Source organism: Helicoverpa armigera, chromosome 6 (assembly GCF_030705265.1).
Source record: "Helicoverpa armigera isolate CAAS_96S chromosome 6, ASM3070526v1, whole genome shotgun sequence".
NCBI lineage: Eukaryota > Metazoa > Arthropoda > Insecta > Lepidoptera > Noctuidae > Helicoverpa > Helicoverpa armigera.
In genome coordinates this window covers 5,802,341-5,826,271 of record NC_087125.1, presented here as the reverse complement: position 1 = coordinate 5,826,271, position 23,931 = coordinate 5,802,341, and the positions used below count along the sequence as shown (strand labels likewise).

The 23,931-nt window shown below is 37.1% G+C and overlaps 4 protein-coding genes and 1 long non-coding RNA gene across 12 annotated transcripts in view; 4 read left to right on the top strand and 1 right to left on the bottom strand.

Moving 5' to 3' along the window:
• Window positions 1-2,777, bottom strand: part of Mib1 (mind bomb 1) — a 115,649-nt gene extending 112,872 nt beyond the window's left edge. The window contains exons 1-6 of one of the 2 annotated variants that reach the window (XM_049835712.2): window positions 2,576-2,777; window positions 1,825-2,020; window positions 1,411-1,607; window positions 822-989; window positions 516-629; window positions 209-394 (exon numbers count right to left, since the gene is read on the bottom strand). In XM_049835712.2, coding sequence (XP_049691669.2) covers window positions 209-394; window positions 516-629; window positions 822-989; window positions 1,411-1,607; window positions 1,825-2,020; window positions 2,576-2,686 — 972 coding nt within the window. In that variant the 5' untranslated portion in view covers window positions 2,687-2,777. The remainder of the gene's footprint in view (window positions 1-208; window positions 395-515; window positions 630-821; window positions 990-1,410; window positions 1,608-1,824; window positions 2,021-2,575) is intronic. The other variant, XM_021328412.3, reaches the window with a different exon arrangement.
• Window positions 2,778-3,025: 248 nt separating this feature from the next.
• On the top strand, window positions 3,026-9,019 carry LOC110371914 (CDK5 and ABL1 enzyme substrate 2). Of its 2 annotated transcripts, XM_021328362.3 has the most exons (9): window positions 3,026-3,662; window positions 3,766-3,893; window positions 3,975-4,158; window positions 4,235-4,495; window positions 5,161-5,196; window positions 5,797-5,911; window positions 6,238-6,428; window positions 6,518-6,725; window positions 6,807-9,019. In XM_021328362.3, the coding sequence occupies exons 1-9, from the start codon at window positions 3,319-3,321 to the stop codon at window positions 6,945-6,947; spliced, it is 1,608 nt and encodes a 535-aa protein (XP_021184037.2). In that variant the 5' UTR covers window positions 3,026-3,318; the 3' UTR covers window positions 6,948-9,019. The 2 variants fall into 2 exon arrangements, with proteins under 2 accessions (XP_021184037.2, XP_021184038.2); XM_021328363.3 differs by lacking the exon at window positions 5,161-5,196.
• Window positions 9,020-10,578: 1,559 nt separating this feature from the next.
• LOC110371934 (uncharacterized) lies at window positions 10,579-12,192 on the top strand. 2 transcript variants are annotated; one of them, XR_010276602.1, is made up of 3 exons: window positions 10,579-11,166; window positions 11,422-11,620; window positions 12,056-12,192. It is a non-coding gene; the product is annotated as an uncharacterized LOC110371934 (long non-coding RNA). The 2 variants fall into 2 exon arrangements; XR_010276601.1 differs by having other exon boundaries at window positions 10,582-11,052.
• A 909-nt stretch (window positions 12,193-13,101) lies between these two features.
• LOC110371959 (radial spoke head 10 homolog B) lies at window positions 13,102-18,640 on the top strand. Of its 5 annotated transcripts, none has more exons than XM_064035325.1 (8): window positions 13,102-13,205; window positions 13,846-13,889; window positions 15,211-15,357; window positions 15,852-16,082; window positions 16,256-16,369; window positions 16,826-17,813; window positions 17,939-18,163; window positions 18,262-18,640. In XM_064035325.1, exons 3-8 carry the CDS (start codon window positions 15,310-15,312, stop codon window positions 18,579-18,581), a joined length of 1,926 nt encoding a protein of 641 aa, XP_063891395.1. In that variant the 5' UTR covers window positions 13,102-13,205; window positions 13,846-13,889; window positions 15,211-15,309; the 3' UTR covers window positions 18,582-18,640. The 5 variants fall into 5 exon arrangements, with proteins under 5 accessions (XP_063891395.1, XP_021184108.2, XP_021184109.2 ...); XM_021328433.3 differs by lacking the exon at window positions 13,102-13,205 and adding an exon at window positions 13,333-13,761; XM_021328434.3 differs by lacking the exons at window positions 13,102-13,205; window positions 15,211-15,357 and adding an exon at window positions 13,333-13,761.
• Window positions 18,641-20,976: 2,336 nt separating this feature from the next.
• LOC110371955 (uncharacterized) lies at window positions 20,977-23,925 on the top strand. Its single transcript, XM_021328426.3, has 3 exons — window positions 20,977-21,317; window positions 22,330-22,459; window positions 23,339-23,925. Exons 1-3 carry the CDS (start codon window positions 21,019-21,021, stop codon window positions 23,570-23,572), a joined length of 663 nt encoding a protein of 220 aa, XP_021184101.3. The 5' UTR covers window positions 20,977-21,018; the 3' UTR covers window positions 23,573-23,925.
• The last annotated feature ends 6 nt before the right edge of the window (window positions 23,926-23,931 follow it).

Here is a 23,931-nt window from a genome sequence, read left to right as displayed (position 1 = left end):
ACGCAAATACTAAGTGCACCCGTATAAAAATAAATCTGAGTAAAACTTTTTGGTGCTACCTTCCATAATATTTTTAAATTGTCGTACCACGATCGTTGAGGTCGTATGTTATAATTATACTAAAATCATTATGGTATGTAAGTTCAATTGCGCCAAAAATTGCAACGAAAATTCATATATTCCAAATCAACAAGTTGCGAGCAATTACCTTGGTCAAGACAGCAGGGTTGAACGTCCATCTGTTTCCACTGGGGTATGTGACCACGATGTCATGGTCTTCGTCGATGCCGACCACGGTGCCCGTAGTACCCAGGCACTCGAACATGCCGTCTGTCCAACCGCCGTGGCCGTGTTGCAAGGACTGAACTATTTCTAGATCCAGGTCCACATTTACCTGAAAATTATAACCAAATATTTTTTAGACCTCCTTTTTGCTACCACTAAAGATTGTCCTTTATTATTTTCATCCCTTAGCAAATATGCTTTCTTATCAAAACTAACAGTCATATACATACACCCACCTGATCACCAACTTGCAGGCCATGGGGCCCAGTGCGGCCAGGCCCTAACTCTCCCAGTAGCGGTAAATGTTCCTTGTACACATTTTGTCCTTTTACATCATTCACAACCTGCAAATTAATTATTACATAAATGAAAACCTTTTTCATAATTACTATTAATAAGGTAAATCACACACTAATTGTAAATACAAATAAGGTAGACCTGATCAAATATCAATAAAAGGGGAATTCACACATGCTAGTTTAAGTACATAACATCACATTAATGATGAGGAAAATTAAAACAAATCAATGGAATACCTTTAAATCTGCCATGCCTTCAAATCCAACTCTGTAGAGATTCTTGGCTCCATTGTCCCATACAACATACGCAGCAGATCGAGGACTTGCTGCAGACCAGTCCTGTACTTCATTTACCTTTCCTCTTCTACCATTACCACCATCTTGATCTTCCCATTGCCAATCAACCTACAAAGAATTTATTTATCATTAAACCTTTGGACTGACACAAATTTGGTTTAAAAGGCCAACTCTTCAAAAGATTTTTTTACTGTATTTAGCAAAAAAGTATAAAAATCTGAGTTTCATAATACCAGAAACTTTTTCCTACATCTGACAAAAAGAATGCTGAAAATTGCATCAAAAACGGTTTAACTAAACGTGAGATAATCCCGCACAAACATACATGCTGGTCAAACTGAGAACCCTTTTTTTAAAGTCAGTTAAATATTGTATACTAGCTTCTGCCAGCGGTTTCACCCGCATCCCGTGGGAACCTCTGCACGAACCCGGATAAAAAGTAGCCTATAGCCTTCCTCGATAAATGGGCTACCTAAAACAAACAAACTCTTCAGCTTTACAATATTATTATAGATTGAAGGTAACATACCCCTCTAACAACTCGTGCTCCTGGGAATATACCTCTCACAGCCTGCTTTTTGCTCTTGCGTCGAGGTTCAACTAGACATCTCTGGGCTCCTGGGGCACTTATACGATAGAACCTGTGTCTGAGATTGTGTTTGTCACCATGATAGCAAACAGAACATAGATCATAGTTACTGCATTCAGCACATTTCCAGCGAATTCCTAAAAAAATATATAAATAATTATTTACATAATGTTGGCAACTTAAGATTATTTTATTAAATACTCTCCTACTACTGGTCTGCTGGAAGAGATTTCTTTAGAAATAAGCAGTACCTTTGTACTATTTTATGCTACTTCTTCTTCTTTACTGTGTGTACATAAATGGTTAAATAAAATATACTTTACCTATCAATTTTCCATTATTATATTTACTTACCAAATATGGGTTGTTGTCTACAAGTATCACACATAGTTCCTTCATGTTTGACTCCAGTGGGGGCACTATCAAGTATGCGCAAGTCATATGCTCCTGAACACCTGTAATTTGCAGCAGTGCCATTGTCCCACACAACAACCACTTCCTCAGGAGATTCAAAGTTTCTCACAGTACCAACATGCCCCTCACCACCATCCTGCAATGAAACGTTACATTAACCATAAACAAAACTTTCATATTTATACTTTTATGAAAATTTTCCAAAAACCAAGTTTATGGTAATCAACAATATCAGTATTTTTTTATGAAAAACTAAACAATTCGTGGAATATATATGCATAAATATAAATAATAACACAACTATAATTTTTTGTTTACAAACTTATTGCCATTGATTCATATAAGAATAACATGCCACAGAATCAAGTCACTGGACACAGAACTGATCAAAATATTGATATTATTTGGCCAAGAGATAAACTATTGATCACTTAAATGCAATGATACTGTAAGAAAGTTTTGTGATGATTAATTTCCAAAAGAATAAATTTAAGTTACCAAGTCTTGATCATGTACACTAAATATTTTAACAATATTTCAAGATGTTTCAGCAACAGCACCTTTAACAACTTTATGTTATTGTTCAACCGAGGGGGAACTTGCCAAATTTTCAAGGATACATCATTTTAGTTTTAAAATCTGGAAGCATAAAACTAAAAATGTGTTTTAACAAAAATAAACAGTGATCTACCTGTTTGCCCCACTTCCAGTCCGGACCCCGAATTACACGAGCTCCAACCCCTTCCATCATAAATCTAGTAGCCCTAGACGAGGCTGTAGCTCCAGGTATATTGGTTTCCATTGAAATAGTAATAAGCAGTTGTATAAGATAGTAAAAGTTATTTATTCACTCCGCCTAGCTTGAAAGGTAAAATGTCAAAACTTTTGATTTGACAGATGGACGAGTTAAGAATCGAGATGTCAGATGGAGTTCGTTCAGTAATGATTTGGAACGATTTCTTTTGTCATGTCTCTACAAATATTTGAGGAAATGTTGATAAATTGTTATTCAATGAGCTAATTAAGACCTACGTCTTAGTTCCATATGTTAAGATAATAATCGCCTCCCTCAGTGTACTTTTAACTCAACTTTAATCGACACAAATCAAATAATAAACTACAAACAGATGTCATTTATCAATCAATTGTCAGTGTCAGAGTGGAATTAAATTTCATTCAGTAGTGAGCAGTAATTAAAAATATCATTATTTATCGCAAAACTCAACATTTAATAGATTTGATCTTTTAAATGATAATTAACGTGCTCTAATCTTATGTAGTCGGTCGTCCATACGACCTTTTAGTTTGACGTGTTTTCCTTGAAGTCCATAACCGCACAGTGATTTATTTATAAACTGGCAGTTAGAAGTGTTCGGGTCTCAGAAACTATTCAGTGTTCTTTTATTATAATCTTACATAAACACATATAACACTATGGCTAGCCATCGGAATAAATATGAAAAGGCTAGAAGACGCCTTGCTGCCGTAACATTTTTATCCAATATATCTTTAGATGGTAAGATAAGAGACCCTGAAGTTGTCCAGATAGTAGAAAAAACACCCAAAAATGATAAAACTGATTCTGCAGCCAAAGCTATTGATATTCCCAAGGATAAGGAAGTAACTCTACGAAATAGTGTGCGAAATAAAAATAAGGCACCTCATTCAAGCCCAGTGCATCGTCTTGGAGCTGACAATCATTCTCTCAGCTCTGACTCTGAACATACTAATACTGTCACACCTGTCAAGGGTGGTAATGCATCGTTTATCAGAGAAAGGTAACTCTAATAAGAACTCTATACTACCAATCAATAAGAAGCTGTTTGTTAGACTGTTTTTTAAAAGTAAATCATTTGAACTCATTTTTTCTTTCTTTTACAGGTGTTCATCTGGAAACACAGAATCTTTTAAAGATAAGCATGGCTCATCAAGGTCAAGGAAAAGTCACCTTGTTGCATTAACTGGTGCTAATGCAGATGATAAAAGCAGCTCAGAAAGCCTTAATTTTGGTAAAAATCACAAATTTTAATAACATGATTTCATTGTGTAATTTTCTAGTATACTAACTGTATAAAATACCACTATTCCAGGCAAGTTTAGAACAAGTAACACATGCATTCCGGAGCACCATGCATTAACAAAAGAAGTGCGCATGGTACGTCCAACTAAAGGAGTATCATTCAGGGATGAGAGACTAGCCATAGTTCCAGGACAGGGTGCACCATGTGTTATATTTAGCACTATCCCATACTCCAAAACTATCCGCAATGCACGGTATAATATTTTTACTACAACTGCTCCTTCTATACTTATATCTTTTAATATGCTAAACGTAATATTACTTTTTCAGTTCTGATTTAAGAAAAGATGGTGTTCGAAGGAGGAACACTTCAGGCCCTAGACCACTATCAGCCATTACAGATAATGGCATGGATCCCTTTGATCTTCTTGGCCTAGAAAAAGAAGAAAATGGTCAAGAAATATCTTATTCTAAATTGTTAGTGCCCTCTAAAGTTTGTACTAGGGAGCAGTACAAAAAAATGTATGAAGGAGATTTCACTGAAAAAGCGAATTGGAAAATAGTTAATCGTCATCCACATGTCATAGCAAGGTACATTATTCTTATTATTCTTTCACATTTGTGATTATTTATTTGATTTCAGAAAATCTTCTGATGATTCTAAAGTCTTGAAATTAGCAATGATTTTGCAAGTGGTAGCATTGATATGAAAACTAGACCCATCAAATAATATTCAGCAATTTTTATAGATTTTAACATTCATGTATCTCCTCAGTTACTCAGGATCTTTTCAGGTCTATGAAAATCCCAGTTATGCATGTAATTGAATGTTTTACTTCTGTTCCTTCAATAATACAATTATCATTATAATGATATGTGTGCGTACTTTATCTATCTAATACTATTTCCTTTGTGAGTGCCTACATATGTAGAGAGTATGTGTATCATTAAAGTGATATGAAAATTCATAACATCTGTTGAATTATTGCAATGATATTTGAATTGTTTTTTTCTTCTTCAATTGTGTACTTAATGTCCAAGTTGTCATCAAAAAACTATTAGACACTAAAGGTCCAATAAATAAATAAGAATATGCTGCACTCATTTTACATCTCTATCTGTTAATACATTTTACATACATTACCCACTTGTTCACACACACATACTTCATCCATTATAATACCAACTGGTACTTAAGGCGTTTTGAACTCATACAGTCTTCACATCATTTCATCACTAACAAATTTGACTTTCAGGACTAAGTTATTGACGAGGCACAAGGATAAAAAATGGTAAACACTGAACAGATTAAAATCTGCTATGCAACACTTAGATTTTGCTAATGCTACTATGTCCCTGCTAAAAATTATGAAGTTATTCTGTACATTTTGTGATATACACTAGGATAATTTTTATTAATTAATAAAGCTTTTGGTCAAGTAATCATCTTATTAACAGGTCACTTTAGGTGTTGTGCGGTGAATATATTTAATAGCTTAATATTTGGGAGTAATTGATTTCTTATGCAGAACTTGTATATTACTTTGATACCTTATATTATGTACATTTATTGTAAGACTCACCTCACCCACTAATCACCAAAATCCATGTAGGAACATAGCTTCTATCTGGTCTGGTATTCACTGCTAGAACATAATTTTACAAAACTATGCATGATTTACGTTGGGAAGCCTAGGATGCGATTCACGGATTATAATTATTATATAAGACATAAGTAGGTACAGTACTTTAGAGCATGTTGTAACCACTTGTTACTGATACTAACTAGATGCATGCTGATTTAACTGGTTCGGATATTGAAATAATAACAGCCTGCACAAATAGTTCCAGATACATTTATCTGAATAATCATGTGCTTGTCATCTTTGTAGGTGCTTTTCATATGAATCTTCTCAGAGGACAGCAATACCGTCGTCACCACCACACTCCTCGGTTGATATCAAGTCATTTGATTGGGACGAGGGAACCTTGCTTTCTCAAAAATATGTATGTATTCATCGATATATTATTATTTAGAAAAAAAAATTGAAAAGATTTCTCTGTTCGGGCACAACGCTACTACTCGATAACTCGATTAATTAACTAAAGCATTAGAAAGATGCGAAACTAAAGCGCATGCATAGATGTAATTCGTGTTCCATTAGAGGTTGGTTGTTTATCAACTATTGATAATATCAGCCGACTTTGCTGATCTCTGCTGATCGAATACAATATTGGACACGTGAGGCAAGCACTTAACGCAATTGCATTCAAATATTTACCTATTCAACCAAAAACAGTCTATGAAAAATAGAATATTTGTTTTTTTTCAGGTTCAATACTGCCCGAATGTACTGGATGATCCGGAACTGATAGCTGGAAAACATAGAACTCTTCTTACATTTACATCATACATGACGTCCATTATTGACTATGTCCGACCCCAGGATCTGAAGAAAGAATTAAATGATAAATTCAGAGAAAAGTTTCCGCACATCAAATTAACGCTCAGTAAATTACGAAGGTAAAGTCTCATCAATACTGTTTTTTTAGATATTTAATACATTAGGTAAGATTATTGAAATAAATACTTAACTACTTTATTTTTTGCAGTATCAAAAAAGAAATGCGGAAAATTGCCAAACATGACAGTGGAGGAGTCGATCTTCTGTCCGTTGCACAGGCCTATGTATATTTTGAGAAGTTGATTCTTGCAAACCTCATCAACAAGGATAACAGGAAACTGTGTGCTGGAGCGTGTTTACTGTTATCAGCAAAACTGAATGACGTCAAAGGGGAGGCTTTGAAAGCACTCATTGAAGTAAGAGCACAGATTGCACTTGTATCTAAATTTGAGCCATATGTCACTCCATATATTTACAGTGTAATGTGTATTTTACAGCGCATCGAAACTACATTTAGAGTGAATAGAAAAGATCTGATGCGTTTCGAATTCGCCGTCCTGGTGGCGTTGGAGTTCGGTCTGCACGTGCCGCCCTACGAGGTGTTCCCGCACTATCAGCGACTGCTCCACGACTCGTGACCTTGGCGCAGACTGGCCTTCGAGCCATGTATCCGCGTCTGTCACCGGCGACGCGCCACCATCGTCGACAACCTGAGGGCCAGCGCATGGATGTAAAGTGTTCGCAGAAGTTGATGAGAACGTTCTAAACGTTCAAGTACTTTTGAAGTGAACGTTTTAAATAAGTGCTTATTTAGAAACGGAATATTAGTATCTTCGTCTCTTTTTCAACATGGGAACACACCAGACACAGCAAAGTTATACTGGCGGCCGATAGTTTGATGAATGGTAGTGCGCACATTAGGTATTAAAAAGTTTGATTGGATTCAAGATTACCTTCAATATAAACTATCCGCCGTCGGTTTAGTGTCAGTGTGCGGGGCTCTAACACTAGCTTTAGGTTTTCTAAGTAGTAGGGTTACATAATCGCTTAGTCGTGATTTTCCATTTCATATGTGGGAATTTCTTAATACCTACTCACAGTTGTAGTCGTGCATGTGTTTTTTAGATGTACCTATTTAGTCTTCATTTCCCAAGAGTCAAGCTAGCAGAAAATAGCCCTAAACATACCTATTATTTATAATATTTCAAATAGCACATTTCATTTCTTTTAAAAATGCTTAGATATAGCTTTAAAACTCTAATCTAGCTTATCGAGTAACATTCAGGAATATAAATATAGATAGTTAAAGCGTTATTAAGCGTTACAGTTTTAATTAGCGGATTATCAGCTCGATTTTGCAAACGCGTAGGTATACCTGTATATTCCATAATGCGCGACATTTACGAGGTACAACTACTAGCTTACTAGCTTTGTTGTATGTAAGTATACGCACAGACAAAAGCAGAGTTACCTTATTCAACTGACAATTACCGGTTTGAGAAATCGGTGATACCAGATTTGGTTTAGTCAGATAGGAATTTCGCTTAGGCCGCATGGAGCGTATACGATGGATGGAGAATAGAATACGGTAGTGTAAACCGCTGATGGTAAGTTTAATAGTAGTGCAACGAGATAACCCCTATAGCAAGATTGCATTTGGGCCTTTACTCGTCAGTTGTAAATAACTTACCTAGCTAAAGTAGGTATTTGTTATCAAGAATGTATAAAATTGCAATTAGGTTAGAACATTTTAATTAGAGCACAATTTGAATAAGAAAGAATTTGTTTGTAAAACAGAACTTTGCGTGTTAGATCAGTCATAATGATAGGGAACTATTTTTATGGTAGCAGACTTGCTAAATTGTAATGCTCAAGCATACGATTATTTAACTATAAATGTAATTTATTAAGTATACCTATATAAGTAAGTCTGTAACATTCTGCAATAAAATAATTCATATAAGACAGGGAACAACTCGGAGCAAATAAATTCGAATAGTGGCCTATAGTATAAAGCTCAAAATCGCATGGTATGTCTCATAGTTCGAGCTAATGAGGATGTGATGAATGTTCGCCTAAATGAAGCTGTCCTGATATGAGAGAAACTTGCTCTCGCGCATAACCGCATGTGCCTGAGTCGTTCGCAGTTTAAAATCACTCCTAGTATTTGAGCTCTTACCTACGCGGCTCTATCAACTTGAACATCGACATTTTGCCAACTTTAGTAGATACTACTGAGAGTTTAATGTGATTATAGCCAAATGATGTAACTGTGATATCAACGCATGTATTTATCTATGTAAATAAGGTAAATTATAGTATTTAAAGTTATGAGAGTAATTTATTTTCAGTGTGTATGTGAGAGTAAAAGAGTGATGATCGTTTATATAGTTACGATTATGATATAGATTAATTGTTATTATAGTAATAATATAGTGTATTGTTATTTTTTCAGTTATGCCAGCTTGTTTTATAGGCTTGTGTTCTTTAAAATCGTTTTTTCCATTTATTTTAAGTTGTTTTTGCTTGTAATCTAACAGCAATCATTTTCCTCTCACCTCTTTTATTACGCGAATGTACTGACCGATCAAAAGTGGTTACTATCTACGCAAATCCACCTTGATGGATAGAAATAAGTGCAATATTATTTATATAATAATAACAAGGTGTGAATTCTAATCTTTGTTTTAATAAAAATATTGAAATTAAAGCTCGTTTTTTTCTACAATATTTCATTCTTTACCTAAGTAATATTTTAGAAACTAAACGGGTAGTGGGGAGTGTTTTTTTTTTAATTCTAACCCAAGCGTGTGATATATTGTACCTACCTATGTAGTAAATAAGGATCATTATTGGATTAGGGTCAATTCACACTGAAAGAGCAGCGGCCGGCAGCGGCCGTAATTGCAAGGGATTGAGCGTGAGCGCGGCGGGCCGCGCGGCGCCGCGCGGCGCCGCATCGCGCCGCGCTCTTACATTTTCCGTGCTCTTACGGCCGCTGCCGGCCGCTGCTCTTTCAGTGTGAATTGACCCTTAGTATTTAAACGTGGATAGGGGTGTACCTACTAAAATCATTTTTTGAAAAAAAGGAAATAATCGCTCCGAAATTTGGAAAGTTGGTCTTTTAGCCGGTTTTTGAAGCCTGGGTTCGTCTCTGTTTATTGCTAAGAGTTAAATGGCTTGCCGGGCGGGAAGAACTTTACTGTAGATACCTATTATGGAAGAAACACAATATGCCGCACGCTTGAATTGCGGTTGTCACCGAATACCACGCTCGAGAGCGCACTGTAAATGCTGTTCCACGCACATCACATCACTAACCTACATCTCAACAGTTATTCTATTCCTACAATTATTATTAGGTATTTATTTAGCATCAGTAAAGTTGTTTAGACCAGTGGTTCTTAATTGGTGGTCCGCGGACCACTGGTGGTCCCTGGAGGCATTCCAAGTGGTCCGCGAAGCTCAGCTTCGCGACGTTGCTATACGTTATCTAACTTAATTTTGATCGACTTATAATTGCGAGCGGGGGTTTTCGCGTGGACATATATCGGGTGTGTTGTACCTAGTCCCTCCATTCATGAAAATTTATGTTTGGGGTACATTTTACGTAATATTTGGTTGATGAAGTCCGATAAAAATTTCGCGCTCGCTTCGCTCGCGCATTCAGAAACTATATGCCCTTATTTTGGCATTAGTCAACAAACAAAAAGTTAAGTACGTTTGGGAAAAAATTTACGTAATATTTGGTTTAAGTCCGATAAAATTTCGCGCTCGCTTCGCTCGCGTATTCAGAAACTATATGTCCTTATTTTTGCATTAGTCAACAAACAAAAAGTTAAGTACGTTTGGGATAAATTTTACGTAATATTTGGTTTAAGTCCGATAAAATTTCGCGCTCGCTTCGCTCGCGTATTCAGAAACTATATGCCCTTATTTTTGCATTTGTCAACAAATAAAAAGTTAAGTACGTTTGGGCTACATTTTACGTAATATTTGGTTTAAGTCATAGGCTAGTTTTTCTTCATTTGTTTACCTACACAACTGCCGACATGCGTTTAGCTTTGAGTAGAACTGACCCAAAAATTCAGTTTTTTTTTTCGATAAATAATATAGAAATGAGTGCTAATTTAGGTAAACCGATGAGGTGGTCCCCGGCAAGACAAACTTTAGTTAAAGTGGTCCCTCATGTCAAAAAGGTTAAGAACCACTGGTTTAGACTGATAATGAATTCTTTAAGTAGGTACTTACAAGATTTCTGCAGCCACGTTCTCTGACCGTTGAACCTACGTTCTTACTTAACTTTCTGGATTTTTTAACGTGAATGTATATGTAATAGGGTCTAGAAATATTTCTACAATATATATTTACTTACACGCATACCTATTAATTCCAGGATGTGCAATACGACGAACCTCCGCCATTTACAATAATAATATCGGTGTAAATAACAATCAACAGCTCAGTGTAATGCTATCGTAGTGGTTTAACACCAATACCTATTAAATTATTAAAAACTCGGTAATTCTAACTAGTTTACACAATGATTATTTGGATCACTGAAATTGCTTGTACATTAACGTGTGTCCTAACATGAAACCTCGTCCGGTCCACATTGTTGAAGTTGTAATAAGTAATACCCAATATAAGTACATGTTTTGTTCATTCACGTTTAGAAATAAAATAGTACTCGAACCTCGATCACGTAGATCACTTGTATTTTCAATTAAAATGAGTGCAAAGGTAAATGGTGCTTGTGACCCTATTTTAACGTGAAGTTAAGTCCTATGTTTTTGTGCCTTTTTGCAAATTCGTGATATGTGCTAGTGCGAAATACTTGTCTACTTACTAAAACAAGTAATTGATTATCTCGTACTCATGTTATTTTTCAAATAGATAGGAACCTACTTCGGTGTTTAGTCTCATACATAACAAACTTTCCAAAAAGTGGATTCGAACTTAGCTACACATATCGCGCTGCTGGATAACCACTTTAGCATCTTGTCGTAATTCATAGGATTATTGATTCTGAAAATGTTTTGACCATTAGAATGAGTTGTAATTGTTAGCCGAGGAGAACAGTTCCTAAGAATCTAAATTCTTCTGTTTAAGCTATCAGTCTCCTGTGCAGTATTATGCATCCTCAGTTTATGCTTCGGACAAGAAAACTCCACTCAGAAGTTAGTAACACAAGGTACCTCCAACGAAACAAGTGATTCGGAATCAGATGAGTCAGAGTGGATATCAGACGATAAGGATATGGACCAGGATGCCAGCATTTGGCGAATTTGGCGACCGTTCTGGAACTGGGGTCAGTAATATTTTGCTAATTATAATAGTTTCCTCTTAAAATTAGAGATACTTCTATAACTCAACGATGGCTGCATTTGACAGATTATACATAGGGCGGCAAAAAACAGTCAAAACAGTGCAATATAAAGATCGAAATAGGTACTCACACCGCACGGTGGGCGGTTATAAAGTAATACCTATGCTACGTTAAATTAAATCGCAATCTACATAGTATATGCCTATGCTCATTTCGTTAAAGTTTTCGATATATTATATTATTATTATACATATATTCGATACAAAATGTGAGTTTTTGAGTTTGGAAATATCCAAACTAAACAACATACAGTACCTACATATGTCTGCTTCCTGTGTAGGTACCTACAGCAGACAGGCAGGCTAAACTGACCCACCGAGACCAACCAAGATCTTAATTTGCTTTTATTTTTTTCAGGTCAATCAATGCTTAGTAAGAAGTTTACACGCTTTCCTACATTAAAGGAAAACGAGAATGGTGGACTACATTACCATCGAGACAGACCTAAACGCAAGTTAAAAAATAAAATAAAACTGCTCTTTAAATTAAAACAATTTGAAACGTAAACGGCTTTTATTTCAATAAGTACCTACCTATACTTTACATCACCAGTTTTCAATGCAGCAATTCACAGATGAAGCAAGCGTTGTTACTTTGGTCTTAAGCTATATCATTCATCATTTCAGCTATAGGTAGGGCACTGGGCATCCACTGAACATAGATAGGCCTGTTCCAGATTTATAGAGAGCTGTCTGTGTCGGCACTGCACGGACATTCGACTTACGACGTCTTATCCATGATCATCAGAGCATTGTCGTCTCCCATCGACAATTTAATGATTTTTTTACCATTTGTTTTCTTTTATTTCTATTGCGTCACGAATCCTTGTTTTTTTGTTTGTGCTGTATAGACGTTTTATCATCATCCTCTTGCTTGCCCTTGTCCCAATTTTATTTGGGGTCGGTGCAGCATGTTTTCTCCTTCCATACTCACACAATCCATCCATCGTTTCTTTGGTCTTCCACTATATCCGTCCACATTCATACATACTCACAACATGATTCTCATTTCTCCGCATCACATGCCCATACCATAACAGCCGGTTTCCACGCAGTTTTTCTGATACCGGCGCTACTTTCAAACTTCCTCTTATATACTCATTCCTCACTCTATCCATTCGCGTAACGCCACACATACCTACTTAGCTCTTAACATTCTCATCTCTGCCGCATGCAATTGTCTTTCATTCGTCGCTTTAGTATAGACGTTTTATGTATCTATATAATATATTATATGTCTTCGTCCGAATTCTAGTCATTCCAGGAGCTGAAAGGCGTCATCAAACAGTTCGTCTGCCGTTCATTAAAACATCGATCACCCATAAAGTTGGGGATTGAGAATTTTGCGCTCTATGTACAGATTACCGATAGGTACGGCTTTTACCTATAGCTCTCGGGCTTATCTTTACACCAGGCTGGCTGGCCCCTGTTACGATTCAGTGCCTCAACATCTTAGACCACAACCTCAAAATTCGTTAGATACGCGTTAAACAGTAAAGTATATTGCAGTAGGTATAATTTAGAAACTATTTAGTAATGTATGTATAATTATCTAAACTTTTTGAATCAATATGATATTGGAAAAATAAAACCATGAATTGTACTTATGACACTGACATAATTTCAATGACTGTTTAATATTGGCACAGTTGCGGGTTGCAGTTCTGCAATAAAAATGCAAACAGTGCCTAATTTACAAAAGATTTAAAAATACCTAGTCTGAAAACACGATGTTTTACGTAGATTCTCAACGGACGGTCACACGTCGTGACAGTTCGTTGATTCTCGGCAGGAAACCAGGACAAGAATCGGATTTTGAAATATGGTCTACTTTACAAGGACAATCTTCTGGGCCACTCATCAGCGAGTCTGTAGGTTCCGTAGTTGTGCGGCCTAGGGGCTCTGTCAGAAAGGAATTGATAACAATGATGTTTGAATCCATGTTAGACAGCATCGTAGATTCATGGGAAACTATTCAGCCACCTAAAAGAGAGGATAGCCCCCTAGAATTGGGAAAGACGCCAAGTGATATAACATTTTCGGGAAAGAAGAAAAAGACTATGTGTTAGTCTAAACGTACCCATTTATCAATTGCATAAGTCGCACCGAGAAAAGTGTATTTTTTTAATATCTTTATATATTCAACAGCAAAATCTTCAAAATCAAAACGCAGTCGCTCAAAAGATTTAGGGGTAAGTACCCATCTACATACTATTTAATTTAAATGCCTGTATATAAGGTAGATGCATCCTATGTATGGTAAGTAGTCATAGTCACCTCAGTCATAGCCTAGCAGTCGCGCTTACGACCACTAGACCAACGAGTCAGTAGTTATTAAATTAAATAAACAAACTGACATTACCTTGCGACAATCCCACATTAGTGACAAAGGCAGTGGCGGATTAACCCTATAAGCACAACAAGCACGTGCTTGGGGCCCCTGTTCTCCAGGGGCCTCCATCCTCTGCTGGCGTTTCATTTTATACCTACATTTTATCGAGATTCATCCACAATATATCCGAAATCACAAGGCGCGAGCAGTTCGGGAGTGACCCTTCATACACCCCCGCCTCTAAACTTGATTGGTCGCAGTGCTGTTGATTGTTGTACGATCGCAGTGATTTTTTTTTTCAATTGTGCAGTTGTTATACAATTTTTTTTCGGCTTCTACTCATCGTTGGGCAAAGAATTAATAGGCAACGATAGCGTTCCGAAGTCGCTATCGTACAGTCGTTGGGAAGCTCACGCTGTAACTACGAGTGCAATATAACAAACATATCCGAAAATTTTGGATGCTTTAGATCAGTGGTCCTGGTGGTGGTGGGCTGGTGGTGCCTGGAGGCATTCCAAGTGGTCCGCGGACCACCGGTTAAGTCCGCGGACGTTGTTATCGATCTTACGTTATCCATCTTACTTGTCCAACAGAAAGAAATGAAGGTTTGAAATGTAGCCCTTTTACGAAATTTGTCTTAAAACATAATCAAGATTTCCCGCTCGCTTCGCTCGCGTATTCAGAAACTATATGTCCTCGTTTTTACATTTGTCAACAAATTAAAAGTTAAGTACGTTTGGGCTACATTGTACGTAATTTTGGTTCTGAGTCTTAAAAATAATTAAAATTTCGCGCTCGCTTCGCTCGCGTATTCAGAAACTATGTGCTTTCGTTTTTGAATTTGTCAACAAACAAAAAATTAAGTACGTTTGGGATAAATTTTACCTCCGTACGAGTCCGAAAAAAATTTCGCGCTCGCTTCGCTCGCGCATTTGAAACTACATGTGCATCACGCTCGCTTCGCTCGGTCAATTTCTTCAAACTTCTATTTCCATTTAAGTACCTAATAGAGGGTCTACACAGGCTCTGTGCTTAGGGCCTCGGATACTCTTAATCCGCCACTGGACAAAGGTAAGCTAATTATATCCTGTCGCAATACACTAGTTTATGTAGTTAAATACCTTACGTAAGCACCTACATACTGAACAAGGTTCATTGCACTTCCCTTTGGTACTCCACAGAATGATTCTCAAACTGTTTGGTGGTCATGCCCAGATGAAAAGGCTATAATAAGATTTCGAAACGGGAACGTTTATGAAGGAAACATTTCTTCGAAATGCATGCATGGCGAAGGTCGGTTCCAATGGAAAGACGGAACGGTGTATCTTGTAAGTGACTTGAGCACGTACTACTAATTTCATGTCCGTCCATCCAAAACTAGAGTAACTCTGAAGTAGGTAACGAAGGGCAATTGAAAAACAATGGGGGTCCAATATTTCGTCCGGGCTCTATACTTCAGTTTTATGCAATATGCTTTTAGATATACTAATGTTATAAAAGCATGTATGGCAACTTTGTTATTTAAATATCTTTGGCAGTCGTTTCGTTAGGTACGGGTACCTAGTCCAAAGCCAGAAAGTCAATAAATAAACTTAACAAGGGGTGCCGGGCTGTATGGACCGGGATGTAGAGGTCAGATAGGCAGTCGCGCCATGTCAATCACTGGTTTTCAACTGCATCCAGTTAGACTGGAAGCGAACCTCAGCAGAGTTGGGAAAAGGCGAGGCCGACGATGATGACACGATGTGACATCTACGGTACCTATAAATAATACGACTTATAAAGAAACCAATGATTGATGATTAAATTAATTGAATTTTAGGGCAATTTTAAAGATAACGAAATGCATGGTAAAGGAACGATACACTGGAAAAATGATACGTGGTATGAGGGCGAGTTTGCCGGTAACTTACGTCATGGCAAAGGACTATATGTGGACTCGCGCACTCAACGTTCCTATACGGGCGGCTGGCATTACGGAACGAAACACGGAGAGGGCGTCATATATTACTCAAGAAATTTTAAAAATTCCTACGATGGCCAATGGATTCATGTTAGTATGACCTAGAGTAGATTTTTCAATCATCATCAGTTAACTTTGTTAATTGCGAGTCGAATTCGCGGTCTGAGATTTTTGTACAATAAATACCCTTATGTCAGGTTGTGACGGACAAGATATTTGGAATACCTTTCTTATATGTACCTATAACTATTATTATAATTTAGAATGAACGATACGGGTATGGATCTCGAGAATACTGCGATTCAAGTGGGTACAAAGGAGACTGGGAAAGAAATGTGAGACAAGGAAAAGGACTTATGATATGGCCGAATCACGACGTAAGTGTTTCCTTTTAATTTTCTCAATTAAAAAATTTCCCGCACTAACCATGATAGAGTGCACCTGTAGGTATGTTAATCAGGTAGATGGGCACATTCTGACGGTTGAAGGAATTTTGAAATAGGTTCAGTAGTCATTGAAATTATTCGTTAAAAAGATATACAGACAGCAATGTAGCTAGATTTAGATAAAGTAGATGTACTGTGTTAGTTGGATTATGGGATAGGTAAAGTAAACCGAAATGCACATCGGCCTATCAATTAGTAACAGTTAATGCATTTTACATTTGACTGATCATTTTGAATCCTGTCAAGTAAATCATTATTGTTATAAGAGTGTAAAATTTTACATCCATCTTCGTTGGAGTACCTAAGTATAATGCACCTACTTTGTCATAAAAATGTTTTCACAGAAATAGGTACCTACCTTCTTACCTGCTTACAATAATATTGCAGTTCTACCGAGGCGAGTGGCAGAATGGTGTTATGTCTGGTTATGGTATTTACATCTGGGAAGCATGTTACAATAACACTCTGGCACTACCATCCATAAGTGCATATCGTGGTATGTGGGAAAAGGGTCAGCGAAATGGTTATGGTGTGTTAAATTTGGGACTTGGCTTAGGCTCTCACTACAAGGGAGAGTTTAAGAAAAATAAGAAACATGGCGTAGGAAAATTTGTAACAAACAATGGATTCATTCTCCAAGATAAGAATCTTTTTGTTGATGATAATTTGGGACCCGTAATGTCCTTTTCGACCAGATTCTCCCAAGAATCTAGGCGAACTATAACTGCTAATAATGAACCTTATCAATTTGAGATTTGCGACGATACTGTGGGACTTATTTACCACATTGACCAAGCGCTTAAAAATATAGACAAACAGGCTGAAATAAGAACAAATATCATCAACGAATTCTTGGAGAATAATAAACACATAGAAAAAGAGATGTCTCAAATGGCCGGTAAAGAGGAGCTTCCGTCAGAAGAAGCTATTAAACTGGAGAACTTCGACGACTTGATCATGTTTGAAGAAAGTTCATTACACAAGTCTCTGAGGTGTTATGAGACTGACTTGCTGAATATATACTATAAATATGCTACCATATGCAACACCGAAGAAATAGGATTCACTCCTGTACTGACACGCTTGTTCCTCTGGCAATTGTATTACGACTGCAATGTTCACGAGCGAGGCCTAACACTTGTTGAAATTGATAGATTATACCATCAGAATCCCGAATGGCTGGCAAGGAATCCACATAACCCATTTGAGAAAATATATTTTTGGCAGTTTTTACACAGCCTCATATCTGTTGCCAGCAAATTATATGCAAAGAGAGAAATGCCTGGCACAAAGCCTGATACAATCCTCGCAAGTGCTTTTAGAACTTTCATGGAATTAGACGTGTTACCAGGATCAAGTCGACAAATAGGCAAAAGTGAGTAACTAGCACACACTACATATTCGTAATAGGTACCTATGTAATTACAAAATTACACAAGTAGGTAATAGGTACCTAAAAAAATTAACTTACTTTTGTACAATATTATTTTTTTATTTCAGGTCGTTTGGTGAATGGTTATGGGAAATTTGTGCCTTTGAAAGCAACTTATCAATTGTACCGAACCCTGGGTGAGCCTCACACCGTGCGCACTTTCCTCTGTGCCGTACGACGTCCGCCACACTGCACGGACCATCCCCAACCCAGCCTCATCGAACTGCCAGACATATGCCTTCCACTTGGCCGTAACGTTTATATCTTTGGAGACGAATTAACTTTCGTTGTTGGTAAATAATCGTGTCATGTATATCTGAATCACAATAACAAATCTTTGATACAAGTTTTATTTCTCAATAATTAATGACCTTTATCTCTTCTTTTCCAGACGATAATGAAATCCCCGATCCCTTTGAAATAGATGATGACATTGAAAACTTACGACTCTTCAACTTTGGGAACTTGTCATGCAGGACCATCATTAAAATATTTGCTAAAATTTTTCCGATGCTCTGTGAATCTGATAAAATTATGAATTTAGATATAGAAATTACTTTTTTCGAATTTTTTGAAGCCTTTGTAGCATGTGCCGAAGAAAGTATTCGCATTAAAGATGAAGAATTAAAGTGGCGAGATAAATTTACTATGAACAATGAAACTGTGGCGCCACCAAGCACCCCCGCAGGACATGTGGCAAGATCTAAGTAGTTATCTGTGGTGCCCTTGTTGTTTCAGATATAATTTTGTTTATTATATTTTCATATAAATTAGATAGTTTTATTTAATGAGTTACCTACACATTAGCCAAGTTGACCTACTATGGCAAAGTCTTTCTTTGGAAACCTATGGAAAAAACTAGGCAGATGATGGTATAGGAAGGTATGTACAAATATGAATGAGTGAGTAAGAATGAAGGCTGCAATCACCAGAGTGCTTAGTGCGAGTTTTCGTGAATTTTTTTACGGACTCACATGAGAGCGCGTATACTAAGATTTGTATGGAACAAAAACAGCTCCACCTAGTGTCAAAAATTGGAACCTGTTTTTGTTCCATACAAACAGTGTTGCCAACAGTTGTAGAAGCTTACCACCAGAGTCAACTTTTAAAACCACCAGAAAACCACTAACAAAAATGTATCCCACACTTAAAATCACCACCAAATTCACCACTAAAAAAATATTGTTTATATTTTATTGTAACCTAAAACAATTTAATCATCCAAAGATGTAACTCGGCAACGATAGAAAATTAAAACAGACAAAGCATTACATCTGTTTAGCAATTCATCCGACCCGATCCGAATCCTTCACAAATTATAATCGGCGTAGTAGCAGGCCTCTGTCACTCGACGTACTTGCGCGCGATAAATGCCTACCGCTCGCTGGGTTACCGGTAGCCCCACGCGACTCAGGGCTTTCAATAGTATCACGCGCCGCGCGCGCTCCAATATTATTATTTTTATTTCGTGGCATGTTATGCTGTTGGTTTTTATTAGTTTTTTAAGCTACCTAACAAACTGATGGATTATTTCGAGTTGTGTTGGTTTATATGCGACTATTGTAAGATTTAGAAAACATTTTATATTTATTAACTTATCTAGTAATTCTATTTTTTTTTAATTTTACATACTTATCTACTTTATGATTTTAACAACAGAGATCATTAGGTACTTATTTTACTTTAGACACCTTCTTAGTTATATGAACTGTATTGTGAGTTTTGTAGCTCAAAACACATCTCGAGTGTACCTAAGTAGGTATAGTTCTGGTCCAAATTAATGACGACTCGGAACATTACGCGTGTCGCTACGCAGAAACCAATTTTAGGTATGTATCAACACTCGACGGAGTTGTACCATATGGGGTATGGCACTTGTGCTCGAAAAATAGTTGGAAACCGCCTTTGATTTTGACGAAAGCTTTACTTAAGTTTATGTATGCTTTAAAATTTAAAAAATATTCTTGATATTACTTTTTATTTACTTAAAATAAGCGTAACTTTGTTTTCTTACTTAAATATTAATAAATTGTTAGACGCAACCCTAAGCACGGCCACGGCACGGTTGCGGTCACTGAACTGTGCGCTATCGCATTGGAATAACAATCAAGCACTCGAGCTTTTAAGGTTCATTTTATAACGCAGCTAGGAATTTGTAGGTAGTTGGGGAACTTGTAGGTGCTTAAAACAGTAGGTAGGGACTTTTTTGTATGGAGTGATTTATCTGTTACGTAGTAACTATTATATAATCTGTGGTAGTAGTTTCACAAATTGTTTAGTTACGCATTTGACCAATGAATGAGTACTTAATATAATTATATAGTAGTCGTTCACCTTTTTGTTTTGTAGATGCTTTTTTGACATTCCGTGAGACTTCAAATCTCCATAGTAACTCCTTAAAGTTGTACCACAAAACTTACATTTCGCTACTTGACCCGCAGTACTTTCAACATTTCGCCACTAAATTAGGTGGACTTAAACCACCAGTATTAGTGGAAAATCCACTAAGTTGGCAACACTGCATACAAATCTTAGTATACGCGCTCTCATGTGAGTCCGTAAAAAAATTCACGAAAACTCGCACTAAGCACTCTGGTTAAATTGTTGTACCTGGGAAGGGATGATATTATGTGTGAACAGTGAACTCCGGTGAAGTCGCACAAAAAGTGTCAAAGCGTTTATGTCGAATTCGGTGCCTAAAAGAAAGCCGACGTCTCATACAGCTCATGCTCTAATTTTTCTAATCACCTAAGCGATTTCCTCCAAACTATTACGACTCGTGCGACTTGTGTCGAACGCGCAGCTCGTATCCACGACACGTCATCGCGCCCGAGCTAAGGGCGCACATATTTTTTTCTCGGCCTTCTCGGCCGTTTGAAATCAGAATGACCATAATATCTCTTGTCTTTTCAACAAAGAAGTAAGTAATCTGAACTAAGGAAACCATTCCCGCATTATAAAACTACAAAAAAGGAAGATAGATAATACAAATAGCAAGAAAGAGCTCGTTAATCGTCTCGACGAAACCTCATTAGTTTTATATGTTTATGGTTTTAATGTAACAGTTGACTTTTAACTTTAACTGTCGAAAAGACGTCAAGCTATATAAAACGTCTCATTGCGGCTTTGCTATAAAAATTGAGCCAAAATGAGGGCTAAGAATCCAATAGCTAAAAAGCCACAACAAATATTATTTTCCAAGAATATATATGGACCTAAAACAAAAGTAGAAAACTGGGACTTCGCTATACATGCAGAAACAAAAGATAATTATGTTTATCGCGACCAGCTGAGTAACCAAGTCAGCACTTACAACCGTTGGGGGACTGAAGACCAGGGTACGGGTATGACTGAAACCCGCCATATGCTAGCCCAGATATTCACCAAGACTGATCCGATATATTCGTTCAAGCCACTGGTTAATTTCACATCTTATCCATGCACGGAGTAAGTACTTGTACATACCGTCCTACCCAACCTACCGGATACCTGCAACGTTCTTGTTGAGTACGGTGTATTCCTGGGAGTAATGAAAAGTTCTTCTGTTTGATAGCAAACCCCGTTCAAATGTGTTGCCATAAGACTTTTTAGACGCAAGCGAAACAACCCTACGTTGTTTGTACTTTTCAAAATCCTTTATTTTATTTATTTGATCGTGTCTTCGCAAGTGGCTTAATAATCATTGTTAAGCTCGTGGCTAATTTATAGCCGTGCGGATCGATCGATCAAGGCGACCTCAACATAGATGGTAAAAGGCAATTCAGAAAGAAATTCGGGTAATTTGATTAAGGTTTACGTTTACGGTCCTGAAACACACTCCTTTACTACTCAGATACCCTCAATAGTTTTCTCTCGTTTGGGTTCGTTTATGTTATATTAGTAGGATTATTAACTAACTCCCAGTGTGACCACACTGGCTGGCTAGCTAAGCAAGCCATAACTAGCAGGGGCCCGATTCTCCAAATTTTACTTAAGTACGATTCAAGATCGACTGCGATCCAATCCCGGCTCGATTACGATTGAAACGTATGTGGCATTCCGCTATTTTTTCTTTGAAATAAACGTTTTTATCCTTTTCTGTCATTCAATAATGAATCATTTTGTCTGCAAATGATTAACTATTGCAATATGATTGTAGAGCAAACTACCGTATAGACCAAAATCACCAAAATAGCAGACCAATCGCAAACCAATCGAATGTCGTTGGAATACGATTGGTCTTATATTAGTAGCAGAATGCCCGATATGGTTAAAACTGCTATTGCGATCATATTGCGATTCGATTTCTATTCGATTTTGACATTATTAACTTAGGAGAATCGGGCCCCAGGCCGCTAGGCTGCTACATACCTACAACCAAGCTGGCGGTCAAGACAGCTGCAACTTCGTTGGCACTCTAAACGTTCTAATTTGTAGGAAGGTATGTAATAGGTACTAATTGCTTTTATTTTTTGGATAGCACTCCAGGAAGAAATAAATTAATGAAGAATGCTGATTTAGCTCAACTTCCAGCAGATTTTGGAGTTATGGATTACCTTTCTACCCATCAAGATGATTATAGGAACCCATACCCATCTGTTACTAAACCGGTTAGTTTTTTTTATATTACTGAAGACAACTTATTGATAAAGTCAATTTATTTGTAAAACACAAGTAGGTATAGGTACAGTTCAAAAATACACCCTAGTACATTACCTACATCATAGTAGGAGATACCCACTTATATCTTTAGTTCGCGACTTGTCCGTTGGACTTACGATATTTTTTGCTTTTCGGGAACAAGAGATCGAAATCCAATAAATACAAAAACCACGAAGTTCGCTCTAGCTCTCCGATGTGTCATCGAGCAAACACGACTTTATACACTTAATATGTACCTACACTTATTACCGTACCTATACTAGACTAGATCCCACCAGCGCGAGCGGTCTCACCCGCGCCCCGTGAAAACTATTCCGCAATCACCACAGAACCATCACACCAGATAAAAAGGACGTACCTAGCCTGTAGGCACAAAATAAGTAAAGATTACCTGCTACGCTATACCTTCCTCGGTAAAATACGGCAACACTGAAATTTTTTTCATATCGATCCAGTTCTTCACATTAAGGGTCAATTCCCACTGAAAGAGCAGCGGCCGTAAGAGCACGGACAATGTAAGAACGCTCAATCACTTGCATTTACGGCCGCTGCTCTTTCAGCGGGGATTGACCCTAAAGCGAATAAAATTCAGTTTCGTAATGCCTAGGTTTTTTAATTAAGCAAGATGTCTAATAAACCAAGGTGATTCCTTTCAATGTCTAAGTACACTACAACAGGTAGCTTAGGTTTCGCTTATTTGTCTATTGAATATCAAATGATGCAGCCAAACCATAGTATCCTGTTTGGGTTTATGATGTGCAATTGCAGAGTTACCTGCGCAACGCCTTTTTTGTTAACTGTACTAATTTTGTGTTCCTTGCTTTCAGCTAACTATGTCGTCACCGCCGTGGCTTCTTAATCGTATTATTCGTTCGGATCTCACACATAACCACGGCACTGCACCACCGCGAGGCGACTACCAGTGCCTTGATACTCACACGCCCATCGGACACATTCGTCAAATGAGACTATTCCGCTGTCAGTCCTTTGATCCCGCAACTTGCCTTCAGAGCTTCCCAGCATTAACGAAATCGTTAGCTGGTAATGATACTCAAAATTAGTTATCATATCATTTTATTATAATCAATTCATACAAAAGAAACTAAAATTAAATAAAACACAAACAACAATAAAAACATATCAGCCGTCAGCCGAACTAAGTTTATTTCGATCTTCAAAGTTAGTCATTGTAAACCTATCTGCTTCTAAACATACCAAAGGTATACCCCAAAATAAATAGACATTTAGGTACAACATATTATGCTTGACCACAATTTTCATGGACAAATCTGAAGACATTATTATTATCAGCCACAGGACTGAATTCAACACGCACTTGACGTTTTCTAGTTTAACGTTTAAATATCATGAATTCCTTGGTGAGTCAATCGGTTATGATTTTCGCTAATATTTTTTAAAA

Coding starts and splice junctions, on each gene's coding strand:
- LOC110371914 (XM_021328362.3), top strand. CDS start 3,319: ATGGCTAGCCATCGGAATAAATATGAAAAGGCTAGAAGACGCCTTGCT. Junction 3,894..3,974: donor CTCAGAAAGCCTTAATTTTG/GTAAAAATCACA, acceptor CCACTATTCCAG/GCAAGTTTAGAACAAGTAAC. Junction 5,912..6,237: donor CCTTGCTTTCTCAAAAATAT/GTATGTATTCAT, acceptor GTTTTTTTTCAG/GTTCAATACTGCCCGAATGT.
- LOC110371959 (XM_021328433.3), top strand. CDS start 13,428: ATGTTTTACGTAGATTCTCAACGGACGGTCACACGTCGTGACAGTTCG. Junction 13,890..15,210: donor GTCGCTCAAAAGATTTAGGG/GTAAGTACCCAT, acceptor GGTACTCCACAG/AATGATTCTCAAACTGTTTG. Junction 16,083..16,255: donor ACGATGGCCAATGGATTCAT/GTTAGTATGACC, acceptor ATTATAATTTAG/AATGAACGATACGGGTATGG.
- LOC110371955 (XM_021328426.3), top strand. CDS start 21,019: ATGAGGGCTAAGAATCCAATAGCTAAAAAGCCACAACAAATATTATTT. Junction 21,318..22,329: donor ACATCTTATCCATGCACGGA/GTAAGTACTTGT, acceptor TTTTTTGGATAG/CACTCCAGGAAGAAATAAAT. Junction 22,460..23,338: donor ACCCATCTGTTACTAAACCG/GTTAGTTTTTTT, acceptor CCTTGCTTTCAG/CTAACTATGTCGTCACCGCC.